At 43.5% G+C, this 13,379-nt stretch overlaps 1 protein-coding gene across 4 annotated transcripts in view; it reads left to right on the top strand.

Annotated features, from left to right (window-relative positions):
• APAF1 (apoptotic peptidase activating factor 1) overlaps window positions 1–13,379 on the top strand; it is a 123,168-nt gene that overhangs the window by 17,119 nt on the left and 92,670 nt on the right. For all 4 annotated transcript variants that reach the window (XM_070052732.1, XM_070052733.1, XM_070052734.1 and 1 more), the window contains exons 5-7: window positions 6,869–7,052; window positions 12,360–12,472; window positions 12,600–12,731. In XM_070052732.1, the coding sequence (XP_069908833.1) occupies window positions 6,869–7,052; window positions 12,360–12,472; window positions 12,600–12,731 (429 nt within the window). The remainder of the gene's footprint in view (window positions 1–6,868; window positions 7,053–12,359; window positions 12,473–12,599; window positions 12,732–13,379) is intronic.

Consider the following 13,379-nt stretch of genomic DNA (forward strand, 5'->3'; position numbering starts at 1 on the left):
TGTTTCTGGAACTGGAAAAATGGGGATTAAAAAATAGAGTCTGCTTGATAGGGTGGTATAAGAATACAGTGAATCTAAATATATAGAACTCTTAGAATAGTGCTTGATAAATATCTGTCATGAATAGATTTTTTATTTACATATTTTTCTTGGATGATTAACTTTTAAAAATACTAATTTATTTTTGTATTCAATTATTTGTGAATAGCAGTAAATATGCATGTCTTTTGTTGTAATTTAACACATGTATTTTTGTATGTGTTTTTTGTTTTATACTTTTAAGGCTACATAGTAGAAAATTTTTTTAAAGGCTTATTTCATTTTTTTGAAAGAGTTACAGAGGGAGGTAGAGACAGAGAGAGAGAGGTCTTCCATTTGCTGATTCTGTCCCCTGATGGCTGCAATAGCTGGAGCTGAGCTGGTCTGAAGCCAGGAGCCAGGAGCTTCTTCCAGGTCTCCCATGTGAGTGCAGGGAACCAAAGACTGAGGCCATCCTCTGCTGCTTTCCCAGGCACATTAGCAAGGAGCTGGATCAAAAGTGGAGCAGCCGGGACCCGAACCAGCACGTATAAGGGATGCTGGCGCCACAGACCAGGGCTTTAATCTGTACACCACAATGCCAGCCACATAGTAGAAATTTTTATGATTCACATCACTGATAATGATCTAATGCTTTTGTTCACTGTATTGGACACATAGGAACACACACACACGCACACACACAAATATAAATAGGGTATTCTTCAAAAAGCTTATGGAAAATGGAATTAAAAGATAATGCAGTTTCAGGCATGGAAAGCCAAGACACTGGCAAAAAAAGTCCTACATGAAGAACCTCTATGGGTGAGACCCCAGTGGAAAGAAGTGGTCATCAAAGAAAGATGTACTTTTCTCTGGAGGGAGGAGAGAACTTCCACTTTGCTTATGGCCTTGTCTAGATACTGATGGAGATTGTGGATTCAGAAGGCTTCCATAGCCTAGGCAGCTCATGTCAAGAGCCTCATGTCAAGATCACTGATGTCATATGTAAAAGTGTTAATTGTTAAATTAACAACAGAAGTCACTGTGCACTAACTTCCATGTAGTACCTCTGTCCTCAAAGAGTTGTATTATAAGAGTTAAGTAAAACTTGTTCTCAAAGATTTACTTTGTTTTAGTGTATTAAGTGGAGGATATTCTTATGTCTCATAAGTTATACTTATGTCTAAGTGCATGCAAAAGATGTATCATTCTTGGGTTCTTCTTAAAAGACAAGTTTCTCAAAAAAAAAAAAAGAATGCTTAAAAAAAATGAAATTCACTTTGAGATGCAATGTCTTTGTACAGCCCTTGTCTCTACTGTTGAGTAACAAGTTTTTTTTTCTTCATAAAATTTGTTGAACTCTTTACTTAGTAGAGTTAATTTCTGTGTATAAAGTTAATTGAAAATAGATTTTAGTAAAAAAAATAAGACTGGGAATAGGAGACGGAGGAAGAAGATGGGTGGGAGTGTTAGTAGGAGGACAGGTACAGTGAGAAGAATCACTATGTTCCTAAAGTTGTGTTTATGAAATGCATGAAGTTTGTATTCCTTAAATAAAGGGTTTCTTTGGTGGGGGGCAGATAATGCAGGAGCAGGACTTTAGCCTTGTGCTTAAAGATACTAGTTAAGATACATCCCACATTGCCTGGGTTCAGTACCTGCTGATGTAGACCCCAGGAGGCAGTGGTGATGTCTCAGGTAATTGGGTTCCTGGATTGAATCCCCACCTCCTAACTTTGGCACAGACTTGTTGCTGACATTGCAAGTGTTTTTGGAGTGAACTAAGAGTTTGAGAGCACTTTGTTTCTCCCTCTGTTTCTGTCTTTCAAATAATTAAAAACAAAAATACATTTTTCCATGAACTTTTTGAAATTTATGTGGCAGTGATTAATTATAGTCTATAAAGACTTAAGATTTTTGTCTTCTGATAAGTAGGTAAGTAAAATACACATTTCAAGATGTGTTACAGTTCATTAGCAATATATTTAAAAAATTTTAATATTTTTTTAAAAAGATTTATTTATTTATTTGAAAGGCAGAGTGACACAGAGAGAGAATTTTCCCTTCTATTGGTTCACTCCCCAAGTGGCCACAACAGTCAGACCTGGGCCAGGCTGAAGCTTCTGTCCTGGTGTCCCAAATGGGTTGCAGGAATGCAAGTACTTGGGCTATAGACTGCTTCCTTCCCAGGCACATTAGTAGGGGGCTAGGCCACAGGTTAAGCAGCCAGGATTTGAACAGGTACTCCAGCCTCTGATGATTTTGATGGTAGTAGTAATAATAAAAAGAGTGGCCATTTTTTTTTTCAGATGGTTCATTGTTATATTGTCTTGAGTTATAATCGCCTTTTTTTTTAAGATTTATTTTATTTATTTGAAAGACAGAGTTACAGAGAGAGGTAGAGACACAGAGGTCTTCCATCTGCTGGTTCACTCCCCAGATGGCCTCAATGGCCGGAGTTGCGCCGATCCGGAGCCAGGAGCTTCTTCCAGATCTCCCACATGGGTGCAGGGGCTCAAGCACTTGGGCCATCTTCCACTGCTTTCTCAGGCCATAGTAGAGAGCTGGATGGGAAGAGGAGCAGCTGGGACTAGAACTGGCGCCCATATGGGATGCCGGCGCTTCAGGCCAGGGCGTTAACCCGCTGCGCCACAGCACCAGCCATAATTGTCTTTTTATTTTTATTTATTTTTGACAGGCAGAGTGGACAATGAGAGAGAGAGAGACAGAGAGAAAGGTCTTCCTTTACCGTTGGTTCACCCTCCAATGGCCGCCGCAGCCGGTGCGCTGCGGCCGGCTCACTGCGCTGATCTGATGGCAGGAGCCAGGTGCTTCTCCTGGTCTCCCATGCAGGTGCAGGGCCCAAGGACTTGGGCCATCCTCCACTGCACTCCCGGGCCATAGCAGAGAGCTGGACTAGAAGAGGGGCAACTGGGACAGAATCTGGCGCCCCAACTGGGACTAGAACCCTGTGTGCTGGCGCCGCAGGCGGAGGATTAGCCCGTTGAGCCATGGCGCCAGCCAATTATCTTTTTTTTTTTTTTTTTTTTTTTTTTTTTTTTTTTTTTTTACAGGCAGAGTGGACAGTGAGAGAGAGAGACAGAGAGAAAGGTCTTCCTTTGCCGTTGGTTCACCCTCCAATGGCCGCCGCGGCTGGCGCGCTGCGGTCGGCGCACTGCGCTGATCCGATGGCAGGAGCCAGGTACTTAACCTGGTCTCCCATGGGGTGCAGGGCCCAAGCAGTTGGGCCATCCTCCACTGCACTCCCTGGCCACAGCAGAGAGCTGGCCTGGAAGAGGGGCAACCGGGACAGAATCCGGCGCCCCAACTGGGACTAGAACCCGGTGTGCCGATGCTGCAAGGCGGAGGATTAGCCTAGTGAGCTGCGGCGCCGGCCTCCAATTGTCTTTTATAATTACACTATTTTCTCTTTGAAGAACCATCATGATTTAAAGAATGAATGGCTAGAAGTGATATTTAAGGAAACATTTTTAAAGATTTACTTATTTGTTTGAAAAAATTAGAGAGATGGAGAGACAGAGCTCTTCCATCTCCTGGTTTTCTCCCAGATGGCCTCAACGGCCAGGGTTAGGCCAAACTGAATCCTGGGGCCAGGAGCTTCATCCAGGTTTCCCTCATCGGTACAGGAGCCCCAGAACCTGGACATTTCTTCTTCTGCTTTTCCCAGGCCATGAGCAGGGAGCTGGCTCTGAAGAGGAGCGGCGGGGACATGATGCCCATGTGGGATGCTGGCATTGCAGGGGGCAGCTACCTGCTATGCCACAGCACTGGCCCTAACATTCTCTTTTTTACTGTACTATTTCATCTGAAGGTACAAAAAATTAGCTACTTTTATGGTGTGACTGTCAAATATCAACTTTACTGTCTCCAATAAAGAATCAATAATTATTTTTATAATATTAAGGCAATTGAACTCATTTGTAAAGATGGTTCCAACTGAGACTCTTTTGGACTTACAATTTATTATAAACAAATGCCAATCTTAAAAACACAATTCCAAATAAATGCAGTTATACCAGTTACAGATAAGAAAGTACAAGAAGCTCACTGACTTTGCTATGCCAAGTAGATTAAAAAGCAAAATTGGTTTTATATTATAGGTATATATAAATACAATCCTATCTTTTTTTTTTTTAAATTTTATTTTTTGACAGGCAGAGTGGATAGTGAGAGAGAGAGAGACAGAGAGAAAGGTCTTCCTTTGCCATTGGTTTACCCTCCAATGGCCGCCGCAGCCGACGAGCTGCGGCCGGAGCACCATGCTGATCCGAAGGCAGGAGCCAGGTACTTATCCTGGTCTCCCATGGGGTGCAGGGCCCAAGGAATTGGGCCATCCTCCACTGCACTCCCTGGCCACAGCAGAGAGCTGGCCTGGAAGAGGGGCAACTGGGACAGAATCCGGCGCCCTGACCGGGACTGGAACCCGGTGTGCCGGCGCCGCACGGCGGAGGATTAGCCTAGTGAGCCGCGTCGCTGGCCCAATACTATCCTTTTTTAAGATTTATTTCAGGGGCCAGCGCTGTGCTGTAGTGGGTAAACATGCAGCCTGTGGTGCAAGCATCCCATATGGGTGCTGGTTTGAGTCCCAGCTGCTCTGCTTCCAATCCAGCTTTCTGCTACGGCCTGAGAAAGCAGTGGAAGATGGCCCAAGTGCTTGGGCCCCTGCACCTGCATGGGAGACCAGGATAAGTACCTGGCTCCTGGCTTTGGATTGGCTCAACTACTGCTGTTGTGGCCTTCTGGGGAGTGAACCATTGGATGGAAGATCTCTCTCTCTTTCTGCCTCTGCCTCTCTGTAACTAAAATCTTTTAAGAAAGATTTATTTTATTCATTTGAAGGGCAGAGTTACAGAGAAAAAGAGATACACACACACACACAAACATACAGAGATACCCTTCATTTGCTGGTTCACTCCTCAAATGGCTACAACAGTTAGGGCTGGGCCAGGCCAAAGCCAGGAGTGGATGGCAGGAGCCCAAGCACTTGGGCTATGCTCTGCTGCTTTCCCATGCACTTAAGCAGGGAGCCAGATTGGAAATGGACCATCTGGGACTTGAGCTGGAGCCCATGTGTCATGCCGGCATCACAGATGGTAGCCCAACCAGCTGTGCCACAATGCTGGCCTCCATCCTTTTTTCTTCCATGTTTCTTCCATTTCTTACACGAGTATTAGAATGCTTCATTTCATTCACTTCAATAGTATGAATTCCTTAGAAAAGGATAGAAAAGAGTTGACAGCTCCCAAATTTTCTGCTTGTTTTTTCCTTCTTCTGTCAGTTTCCTGATGTATTTAACATAAGCAGGAAAATCTTTTCAGTAAATTGAGCATGTAAGTTTGCTATAGTGTCTTGGAGAATTCTGTCAAGTTAAATATATCCTGTGTGCCTTTTGTTTCCAAGTCAGTTCTTTGCTTTAAACCCCCACATGTGTTTATTTATTCAAGAGCCTGTGGCTGGCCGGCGCCGTGGCTCACTAGGCTAATCCTCCGCCTTGTGGCGCCGGCACCCCAGGTTCTAGTCCCGGTTGGGGCGCCGGATTCTGTCCCGGTTGCCCTTCTTCCAGGCCAGCTCTCTGCTGTGGCCAGGGAGTGCAGGGGAGGATGGCCCAAGTCCTTGGGCCCTGTACCCCATGGGAGACCAGGATAAACACCTGGCTCCTGCCATCGGATCAGCGCGGTGCGCTGACTGCAGCGCGCCGGCCACAGCGGCCATTGGAGGGTGAACCAACGGCAAAGGAAGACCTTTCTCTCTGTCTCTCTCTCTCACTGTCCACTCTGCCTGTCAAAAAAAAAAAAAAAAAAAAAAAAAGAGCCTGTGGCTTTTCAGCGTCCTTAGTCCTCTTTTCAAGGCCTGACTTGTCAGCTTTTATTTTCTGTTTAATAGGGATCAAGTCTGTCATTGATTTCAAAATACTGAGTAAGCTCTTTCCTTTGGGTTTCACTTGAGGATTGTTCACTGTGGAGTTTTTTTTTCATTCTTCAGTGTACCTTTTCTGGAGCATTTTGGAAAAGAAAGAGGTTGAGATTTATTGTCCATATTTTTTTTTAAACATAGTTCTTGAAATTTGTTTCACAATTTGGAGGAATCCCAGAAGGACACTCTTCATATTTGTTTACATTGGTCTCTGTTGCAGTTTTTGGTCCTTGTGTTAGGAAGTTTGAAATCTTTGTTTTTCTAATGATCCTACCTTCTTTATTTTTCTGTAAATTAAGTTCGGAGTTTTCTAGTGTGGCTTCAGAATTGACTCAACATCATATTCATTTGGGCCAGGAGGTAGTACCCTGCTGCACATCTTTTCGTCAGTCAGGAGGCAGGTGCTTAGCACTCCATTAGCATTCTTATAACACTGGTAATCCTGTCTATTATAACCTTTTACAGTTGACACAGTCCCAGTTGGGGCGCCGGATTCTGTACTAGTTGCTCCTCTTCCAGTCCAGCTCTCTGCTGTGGCCCGGGAAGGCAGTGAAGGATGGCCTAAGTGCTTGGGCCCTGCACCACATGGGAGACCAGGAGGAAAGACCTGGCTCCTGGCTTTGGATCAGCGCAACATGCCGGCTGCAACACGCCAGCCGTAGCAGCCACTTGAGGGGTGAACCAATGGAAAAAGGAAGACCTTTCTCTCTGTCTCTCTGTCTCACTGTCTAACTCTGCCTGTAAACAAACAAACAAACAAACAAACTCAACAATAACACCCAAACAAAATATACAGCATGAATCAAGAAAAAGTGAAGATGAGATTGAAGGTTGTATAAATATGATGCCTAACAGTGAAGCCATTACGAGGAGGGCTGCTGTTCAGAATCCTTGTTTATTTTTTCCTCACCAGGTTGTTTCCCGGGAGGTGTGCATTGGGTTTCAGTTGGGCAGCAGGACAAAGCTAAGCTTCTGATGAAACTGCAGAATCTCTGCTCACGATTGGATCAGGATGAGAGTTTCTTCCAGAGGCTTCCACTTAACATTGAAGAGGCTAAAGACCGTCTCCGCATTCTGATGCTGCACAAACACCCAAGGTACAGATGGTCAGATGTAGTCGGTGTGTGAGGTCTCAGCAAGACTTCACCACTGACATCTTGAGAACATTGTGTCCTTTTCCTGCTGTTCTGCAGAGAGACTACAAAAGAACTGCTGCCTTCCTATTGTTTTTTTTCTCTCTCTCTCTCATATTAAAAAAAGGAGGGGACAAGGGGCTACCACTTGCCCTCTTTCTTTAAAAAAATTCTATTTGAAAGGTAGAGAGAGAGACACACAGAAACACACCTCCCATTTGCTGGTTCACTCCCCAGTTGCCCTCAACAACCAGGACTGGGCCAGGCCAGGAACCAGAAACTCAATCTGGGGCTCCCTTGTGGGCACCTGAGTCATTATGTGCTGCCTTCCAGGGTATGCATTAGCAGGAAACTGGAATAGAGAGCAGAGCTGGGACTTGAACTCAGGAACTCCAATATGTAGGTGTTTCAAGAAGCAGCGTAACTGCCATACCAAATGCCTGCCCCTAGTTCTTTCTTTTTTACCTACCACCATTTATTTACTTATCTATTTATTTTTTTATTTGAGAGGCAGAGACAGAGCTCCTGTCTGTTGGCTCACTCCCCAAGTGCCTGCACTGGCTCCCATCTGGGGCCAGAGCCAGGAATGGAGAACTTAATCTGGATCTCTTTTGTAGGTTGGAAGAATCCAGTTATTTGAGCCACTGCTGCTGCTTCCTAGAATCTACAGTAGCAGGATGTTAGAGTTAGGAGCTGGAGCTGGACATTAAATCCAGGCACTTTGATGTGGGACACAGACCTCTTAACTGCTAGGCCAGATGCAGGTGCCTGCCCCATACTACCATCTCATTGTGGGCTCTCGAGAAATATGTCTTTTTTTTTTTTTTTTTTAAGATTTTATTTATTTATTTGACAGGTAGAGTTAGACAGTGAAAGAGAGAGACAGAGAGAAAGGTCTTCCTTCCGTTGCTTCACTCCCCAAATGGCTGCAATGGCCGGAGCTATGCCGATCCGAAGCCAGGAGCCAGGTGCTTCTTCCTGGTCTCCCATGCCGGTGCAGGGCCCAAGCACTTGGGCCATCCTGCACTGCCTTTCCAGGCCACAGCAGAGAGCTGGACTGGAAGAGGAGCAACTGGGAGTAGTACTGGCGCCCATATGGGATGCCGGTGCCGCAGGTGGAGGATTAACCTAGCGCGCCATGGTGCTGGCTCCAGAGAAATATGTTTTGAGTTGGGTAGTGGTTTTTGCTAGAAAGTGCGGACCACTCACATTGAGTACATTTCTAATGGATTAACATAGAATAAGAGAAAATAAACTAGGCAAGGGGTAAAAGACTGGGTCAGGAATGAATTTCTTCAAGATTTCCTTTTTTTTTTTTTTTTTTTTTAAGATTTATTTATTTGAAAGGCAGAGTTACACAGAGAGAAGAAGAGGCAGGTATCTTCCATCTAAGTCTCCCATGTGGGTGGCAGGGGTACAAGTACTTGGGCCGTCTTCTACTGCCTTCCCAGGCATGTTAGCAGAGAGCTGGGTGGTAAGTAGAGCAGCTGGGAATTGAACTGGCACTCCTATGGGATGCTGGTATCACAGGCAGTGGTTTAACCTGCTGCACCACAACACTGGCCTCTAAAGCAATTCCTGTTTAAAAAAATTACTTATATATTTATTTTATAGGCAGATCTGGCCAGGCTGAAGCCAGTAGCCAGAAACTCCATCATGGTCTTCTACTTGGGAGGCAGGTTTCTAAGTACTTTAGCCATCTTGCTGCCTTTCAGGGCGTATTAGCAGAAAGCTGGATTGTAAACAAAGAAGCTAGAACTCAAACCAGCACTCTGATAAGGGGTGCTCGTGTTGCAAACAGCAGATTAACCCCCAGTATCACAACGTTGGCCCTTGGACTATTGCCTTTTGAGGTGTACAGAAGAAGTGTACCATTCAGATAAAAATGCTAGTGCATAATCATGCTATTATTATTGTTATTATTATTTTGTCTGTTTTGATGAATTTAAAAAAGTTTGTGGAAACCCATCAGGAACTGGCATAGAAGTTCATTGTTATTGTGAATGAGCAGATTGATTTCTTGAGTAGAAAAAACCTCACTGAGCATTTCAGGCATAGAAAGCCACGACACTGGCAAAAAAAAAAAAAAAAAAAAAAGAAAGCCCTACATGAAGGAACTCTGTGGGTGAGATCCCAGTGGAAAGAAGTGGTCATCAAAGAAGGATATGCTGTTCTCTGAAGGGAGGAGAGAACTTCCACTTTGCTTATGGCCTTATCTAAATGCTGAAGGAATTTGTGGATTGAGAAGGCTTCCATAGCGTAGGCAGCTCATGTCAAGAGCCTTGAGTCATCACTGACATCATACATAAGAGTGTTAATTGCTAAATTAACGGCAGGAGTCACTGTGCACTAACTTCCCATGCAGGACTTCTGTCCTCAAAGAGTTGTATTATGAGAGTTAACAGTAAAACTTGTTCACAAAGGTTTATTTTGTTTTAGTGTAGTAAGTGGAGGATATTTTTCTGTCTCAAAGTTTTAGTTATGCCTAGGTGTCCAACTTCATTGCTTGTTTTCTTAGGTGCTTCCTTAATTAATGATAAAACTTGTTCTAGGGGCTTACTTTCTTTTAATGTATTAAATGGAGGATATTCTTATGTCTCATTAAAAAAAAAAAGAAAAGAAAAAACCTTACCATGGGGCCCATGCTGTGGTGTAGTAAGCTAAGCCTCTGCCTGCAGCACCTGCATTCCATATGGGTGCTGGTTCATGTCCCAGCTGCTCCTCTACCAATCAAGCTCTTTGCTAATTGCTTGGGAAAGCAGTGGAAGATGGCCCATGCACTTGGGCCCCTGCACCTGCATTGGAGACCCAGAAGAAGATCCCGGCTTTGGGCTGGCTCAGCTCCAGACATTGCAGCCATTTAGGGACCGAACCAGCAGATGGAAGACCTTTCTCTCTATCTCTGTCTTTCTGTAACTCTACCTCTCAAATAAATAAATAAAAAATTTTAAAAATATCTCACTAGTATAGCAATTGGAAAGTAATCTTTTTTTTAAAATTCATTTGAGAGGCAGACACACATACACATACAGAAATAGAGATCTCCTATTAGTTGGTTTACTTCCCAGATGCCCACTGAACCTGGGGCTGGGCCAGGCTGAAGCTTGGGAGCCACTTTCTTAGTACAGATCTTTTCTCTCTCTCTCTCTCTCTTTTTTTAAGATTTATTTATTTTATTTGAAAGGCAGAGTTATGGGGGAAATGGAGATGGAGAGGGAGGAAGGGAGGGAGGGAGGATGGGAGAGAGAGAGAGAGAGAGAGAGAGAGAGAGAGAGAGAGATCTTCCATCCACTGGTTCATTCTCCAAATGACTGCAAGGGCTGGAGCTGGGCTAGATTGAAGTCAGGAGCCAGGAGTTTCTTCAGTGTCTCCCACATGTGTGCAGGGGCCCCAGCACTTGGGCCATGTTCTGCTGCTTCTCTCTCTCTCTCTCTCTCTCTCTCTTTTTTTTTTTTTTTTAATTTATTTGAAAGAGTTAACAGAGAGAGGTAGAGACACAGAGAGAGGTCTTCCATCCACTGGTTTACTCCCCAGATGGCTGCAATGGCCTAAGCTGCACTGATCTGAAGCCAGGAGGCAGGAGCTTCTTCTGGGTCTCCCACATGAGTGCAGGGGCCCAAGGACCTAAGCCATCTTCTACTGCTTTCCCAGGCCATAGCAGAGAGCTGGATTGGAAGTGGAGCAGCCAGGACTAGAACCGGTGCTCATATGGGATGCCGGCACTTCAGGCCAGGGATTTAACCCACTGTGCCACAGCGCCAGCCCCTCTGCTGCTTTTCCAGGTGCATAAGTAGGGAGCTGAATCAGAAGTAGAGCAGCCCTGGGTCTCAAACTGGCACCCATTTGGGATGTTGATGCTGTAGATGGCAGCTTAACCTGCTACGTCACAGTGCCAGCCCTTCAATCCATGCCTTTCATGTGAGTTGCAGAGACCCAAGTTCTTGAGCCGTCGCCTACTGGCTCACAGGATACACTTGAGCAGGATGCTGGAACTTGGAGCAGGGCTAATACTTGAACCAGGCACTTTGATATGGGATATGGGTATCCCAACTGGTATCTTAACTGCTAGTTCAAATGTTTGCCCCCAAAATAATATTCTTTCTAGAGTTTTCTTTCAGGTTAGTATACATGAAATTGCTAGTTTTGTAGGTAAAAAATGATCACATCACATATTGCCACTGATACAATCAAATATTGTCTTTCTGATATTAATCTGAGCCTAGTTCTGGTATGCTTAACGACTGAATTGGGAAAAATTCCATTAATTGTATAATCCTTTAGGCACTCAATAAGTGATGTCTGAACTGATAAATTCTTAGTACTTCCATGCTATAAAAAGTCCTGTTTTTGTAAAGTCTTAATTTTTTAAAAAAATGTATGTTTATTTTCGTTTGAAAAGGCAAAGCAACAGTGAGAGAGAAAGATTTTCCATCTGCTAGCTCACTCTCTAAATGCCCACAACAGCCAGGGCTGGACCAGTCCCAAGCCAGGAGCCAGGAGCTCCATCTGGGTCTCCCACATAGTGACAGGGACCCAGGCTTAGCCAGCATCTGCTGCCTTCCAGGAAGCATTATAAAGAAGCTAGATCAGAAGTGGAGAAGCCAGTAATTAAACTGGCGCTCCATTATGCAGGCATCCCAAGTGGTGGTTTGACCTGTTACCCCACAATGTCTACTTATGGACCCTTAATCATTTTTGTAAAAGTTTTTTTTTATTTGAAAGGCAGAGTTACAGAGAGGCAGAGGCAGAGAGAGAGAGACAGAAAGAGAAAGAGAGAGAGAGTCTTCCATCCTCTGGTTCACTCCCCAGATGGCTGCAATGGCCTAAGCTGCACTGATCTGAAGCCAGGAGCCAGGAGCTTCCTCCGGGTCTCCCACATGGGTGCAGGGGCCAAAGGACTTGGGCCATCTTCTACTGCTTTCCTAGGCCATAGCAGAGAGCTGGATCAGAAGTGGAGCAGCCAGGAATCAAACCAGCGACCACACGGGATGCTGGCACCACAGGCGGCAGCTTTACCTGCTATGCCACAGTACTGGACCCTGGACCCTTAATTTTAATAGGTTCTTAATGTGGGTTGTGAGGAGGTAAAAGTCTCTAATTTTTTTGCCCTTATTTGAAAACGGTTTACATGAAAAAGGAGAAATTTTGGACTAGCCATCTATTCTTCTTTTTAAATTATTGAGTAGATTTTCAAAGATACAGTTGTTTTTTTTTTTTTTTTGAAAAGGTTTGCATGTTATTCATGGTTCATTTTGTTTATTTTTTAATTAGGTCTCTGTTGATCTTGGATGATGTTTGGGATCCTTGGGTGTTAAAAGCTTTTGACAATCAATGTCAGATTCTTCTTACAACCAGAGATAAGAGTGTTACAGATTCAGTAATGGGTAAGGATTATTGACTTACTTTTTGATACTTTAATAAAGGTATTAAATTAATAGAAGTATTATTCAATTACATCTAAATATATGGCATACCAAATTAGTTACTGTGTCTAATGTGATTTTGTTGCAGGTCCTAAATATGTAGTCCCTGTGGAGAGTAGCCTAGGAAAAGAAAAAGGACTTGAAATTTTATCCCTATTTGTTAATATGAAGAAAACAGATTTGCCAGAACAAGCTCATAGTATTATAAAAGAATGTAAAGGTATGGTTATTTTGTCATAAGGATATAAATTCCTTTTTTGTAAATGAAGCTAATGAATATGATAATTTAGCACATCAGCATCCAAAAACTTTTCTAGGATATTTAGTGTTTTAAGTTCTTCCCTGATACTTTAAATGGACATATGATATTATGGCATTGATTCATTTGTTAAAATAATGTTAATGTGTACCCATAATATGCTAGAGATGGTTTTAGTGAGAAGGATAAGATGAATATGTGACTTCTGTTGTTAAAAAGTTAAAAACTATAGTAAGAGTTAGATTTTCAAGTTTTTTTGGTTGGAATTTTATAAAAATGATATTCTAATTTTGTAAGTAAAAACTAGTGTAGTGTTTTTTATTAGGAAGTTTCTCACGTAAATATTTTCATGAAAATTTGAAAATCCTTTGTATGCATGGATTTCAAATTTGTTTTGTACCAAAACAAAGTTAACAGGGGGAGAGAAGGAGAGTTAGAGAAGGAGACTGAGATCTCCCCATTTGCTGGTTTACTCCCCAAATACTGCAATGGCTGGGACTGGGCCAGGCCAAAACCAGGAGTCTGGAACTTCATCCAGGTCTCCCACATGGGTGGCAGGGACCCAAACACTTTGTCCGTCTTCTGCTGCTTTCCCAGGCATATTAATTA

This window comes from Oryctolagus cuniculus, chromosome 11 (genome assembly GCF_964237555.1).
Source record: "Oryctolagus cuniculus chromosome 11, mOryCun1.1, whole genome shotgun sequence".
Taxonomy (NCBI): Eukaryota; Metazoa; Chordata; class Mammalia; order Lagomorpha; family Leporidae; genus Oryctolagus; species Oryctolagus cuniculus.